The 2,836-nt window shown below is 33.2% G+C and overlaps 1 protein-coding gene across 2 annotated transcripts; it reads left to right on the top strand.

Annotated features, from left to right (window-relative positions):
- Positions 1-1,947, top strand: LOC144852733 (uncharacterized). Of its 2 annotated transcripts, none has more exons than XM_078710695.1 (5): positions 1-167; positions 593-636; positions 805-1,035; positions 1,255-1,430; positions 1,736-1,947. In XM_078710695.1, the coding sequence occupies exons 1-5, from the start codon at positions 165-167 to the stop codon at positions 1,945-1,947; spliced, it is 666 nt and encodes a 221-aa protein (XP_078566821.1). In that variant the 5' UTR covers positions 1-164. The 2 variants fall into 2 exon arrangements, with proteins under 2 accessions (XP_078566821.1, XP_078566822.1); XM_078710696.1 differs by having other exon boundaries at positions 1-171; positions 596-636.
- The last annotated feature ends 889 nt before the right edge of the window (positions 1,948-2,836 follow it).

The following is a 2,836-nucleotide window of genomic DNA, read 5'->3' as shown; positions in this document are numbered from 1 at the left end:
GAGAGCTTTCGCTATCTCGATCGGGAACGAGCCGCCGAGAAAGTAAGGGTTTTTTGTGTATGACGTCATTAGTTTATGTGAAATTTTAATTAACTAATGCTCGTAGCCCGAGATACAGGAGCTGGTTCTCGTCTGCAAAATCGAGAAATACACGACGTCGCGACATGGTGAGTTAAACTTTTGACCAATAGCAAAAAACGTTTCATGTACTTTTCCTGATATAAGTTATTAAAATAAGAATTATACTCATCTCAACACTAATCTAAATTATATATTTGTGAACTTTCTGTAGGCCTAGGCCTAGGTAGGCCTAGGCCTAGGTAGGCCTAGTCAGAAAACATTTAGTTTAGGCCTAGGCTAGCCTACGCCTAGAGGAGGAGGCGGCCTAAACTAGCATAGGCCTAGGCTAGTTTAGGCGGTGTAGGTGCCAGGGCCTCCGATCCTACTTACTAATACTACTAGGCCTAGGCTAGCCACTAATGGCTTGTATAATTTATTAAACAGCTAGGGCCTAACTTATAACTAGGCTAGGCCTAATTAGCTGTAAAAATATTATATTCTCCACCAAAATATTTACAATTTTATTTAACAGGAGCTGTTAAATAAAGAGCTTGGACTGGGTCAGAAAGAAAATAGGTAAGTCGTCATTTAAAATGATCAATTATTCGATCGATTATTGATTATTTTCGTTATGGAACTTTTCTGTATAGGCCTAATATTAATAATGAGTGTTAAAAACACTGAATGGTCTATTAGTATTATGAAAATAGTTGAAATCATATCATAACTTTTATTTCTTTATAGCAAAAAAACCATAAGGTATTGCGCAGCAACGGACATAATGCTGCTGAAGGAGGTCCTGTCACTAAACCCTTATGAAAATGGAGAAAAATGGAACGATGTGGCTTCAAATTTCAATGTTGCCCTCAAGGTGTTTCGTCCATCCACCTTGCAGGTAAACACGAGATCAGTTAAAGAGAGGGTTGAAAAGCTCTTGAGGATATTTAAGTCGCAGCAGTTAGAATCACTAAGAAAGTAAGTGTATTTATGAATTCTTCATAGTTAACATAACTATTTGGAAACATAAAGTAAAAATGAGGTATGTAAGCTTTTCTAATGTCTCTACAAAATAAAGACATCTGCATAAAAAAAGGTAATAATACTTTTCACCCACTGTGCTAAATAAATAAATGTATGTATAAAGTTTTCATTAACCTGCTTTTAAATTACCAGAAATTCAATGTAATTTTGCAGATCGGGATGTGCTGAAGAATATTCAGAGAGAGAACAGCTGTTAACAGAACTAACTACCCTGAAGGATGAGAGCCAGAAGCCACAAATCAAGCAAAATACTAAATCAGAGGTGTTGTTTGAATCAGGTTTAGAAATTAGAAAAAGAGCATTGGAAACATTGGGTCCAGTAAATAGAGGTTAGTTACTCTATATATATAAAGTTAAAGTAATTATAAACTTTAACTCTTTGAAAACAAGCATGAACATTTTACCCTGGGTGGTGACCAGCAATGATTAGCAAAATCATATGTAAAACCTCATTCAGTGAAAAAAAAAAATCTATTTGATTGGTCCCATATTTTATATTCTAAAATATATCATTACAAATTATGTCATAAAACTGAAAACCCAGACTTTTTTCCAAAACATCTTCAGAAAGGGTCAATACTTGCAAAATTTATAATGGTGTTATACTGTACTTTGTTTTTATATTTTATGGCAGATAAAACCAGTGAAAAAAAAAAGCTGAAGACAAATTCACTTCATAATTATACAACTATGAAGAATAGAGAACTGGATCTTAAGGAAAGGGAGTTGGAGGTTAGAAGGCAAGAGCTGCAGTTGCAGAGGGAGGAGGCCGTTTTTAGAAGAGAGAGAGAAAAAGAAGAGAGGGACGCACTAATAGAGTGTTTGAAGGCATTTGCCAATAAATAATTTATTTATTCTCACTATTCAACTAATAAACATTAATTATTTATATATTAAAGATGTATTGTCCCTTTGACTAATTCCAAAAAAATTAAAAATAAAAAATTTCGAAAAAAGGTGGCTCATTTTGAAGTATCATAATAATTATTAACTAACACCAAAAATGTTTTTAAAAAAAATCATTAAACTGAAATACAGACGTTTTTTGTTAAGAAAATAACTCTGACTTCCAGTCAAAGTTTTCGCTCAAAACATATCCCATAATGAAACGCGCTTGTTTGGCTACTCTGTATGCATAATCATAAAACTTCCTTATGATCTGTGTGAAAATACCTTCTCAACCATGTCGAGTTGTAAACAATCCTAATTAGCATATGCATAATGCGTACCCATGGTTTGAAATCTTTGTTTACTTTCGCTCGCGACGATTTTCCAGATGAAATGTAATCAAACTAATTTACCTGTTAATTACGTAAACTTGTTGTTTTTCGCTCGAATTTTCAACTTAAAGTGAATAACTTTAATATTACTTTGATATGGCCACTTTAAATTTAGAATATTTTTACCTTTATTTTTTTGTGTTTCAAGGGACAATACATAAATATGAAATTTAGCATAGTAGACTGTTTATAAATATAGTAATTGAAAAGTAATTTTGACCTATGGTAGTAGTAGTGCAATAAATACATTTTGCAATTGATAATTATGTTGAGGATCTATTATAGTTTTCAATTAAGCGTTGCCCAAATACTCCTCGAGTGTTGGGGGTTCAACTTCAAAAAATGATCCAGTTACTGACCCATACAAACAAGTATGACAATTGGTTAGCAAACCAGCCACAATATAGTATTTTGCCACTGGTTGTAAAAACACCTTAAGGTCTTTCTTGAAGTCC

Source organism: Antedon bifida, chromosome 9, assembly GCF_963402885.1.
Source record: "Antedon bifida chromosome 9, ecAntBifi1.1, whole genome shotgun sequence".
NCBI classification, from domain to species: domain Eukaryota; kingdom Metazoa; phylum Echinodermata; class Crinoidea; order Comatulida; family Antedonidae; genus Antedon; species Antedon bifida.
This window is presented reverse-complemented; position numbering and strand designations above follow the sequence as displayed.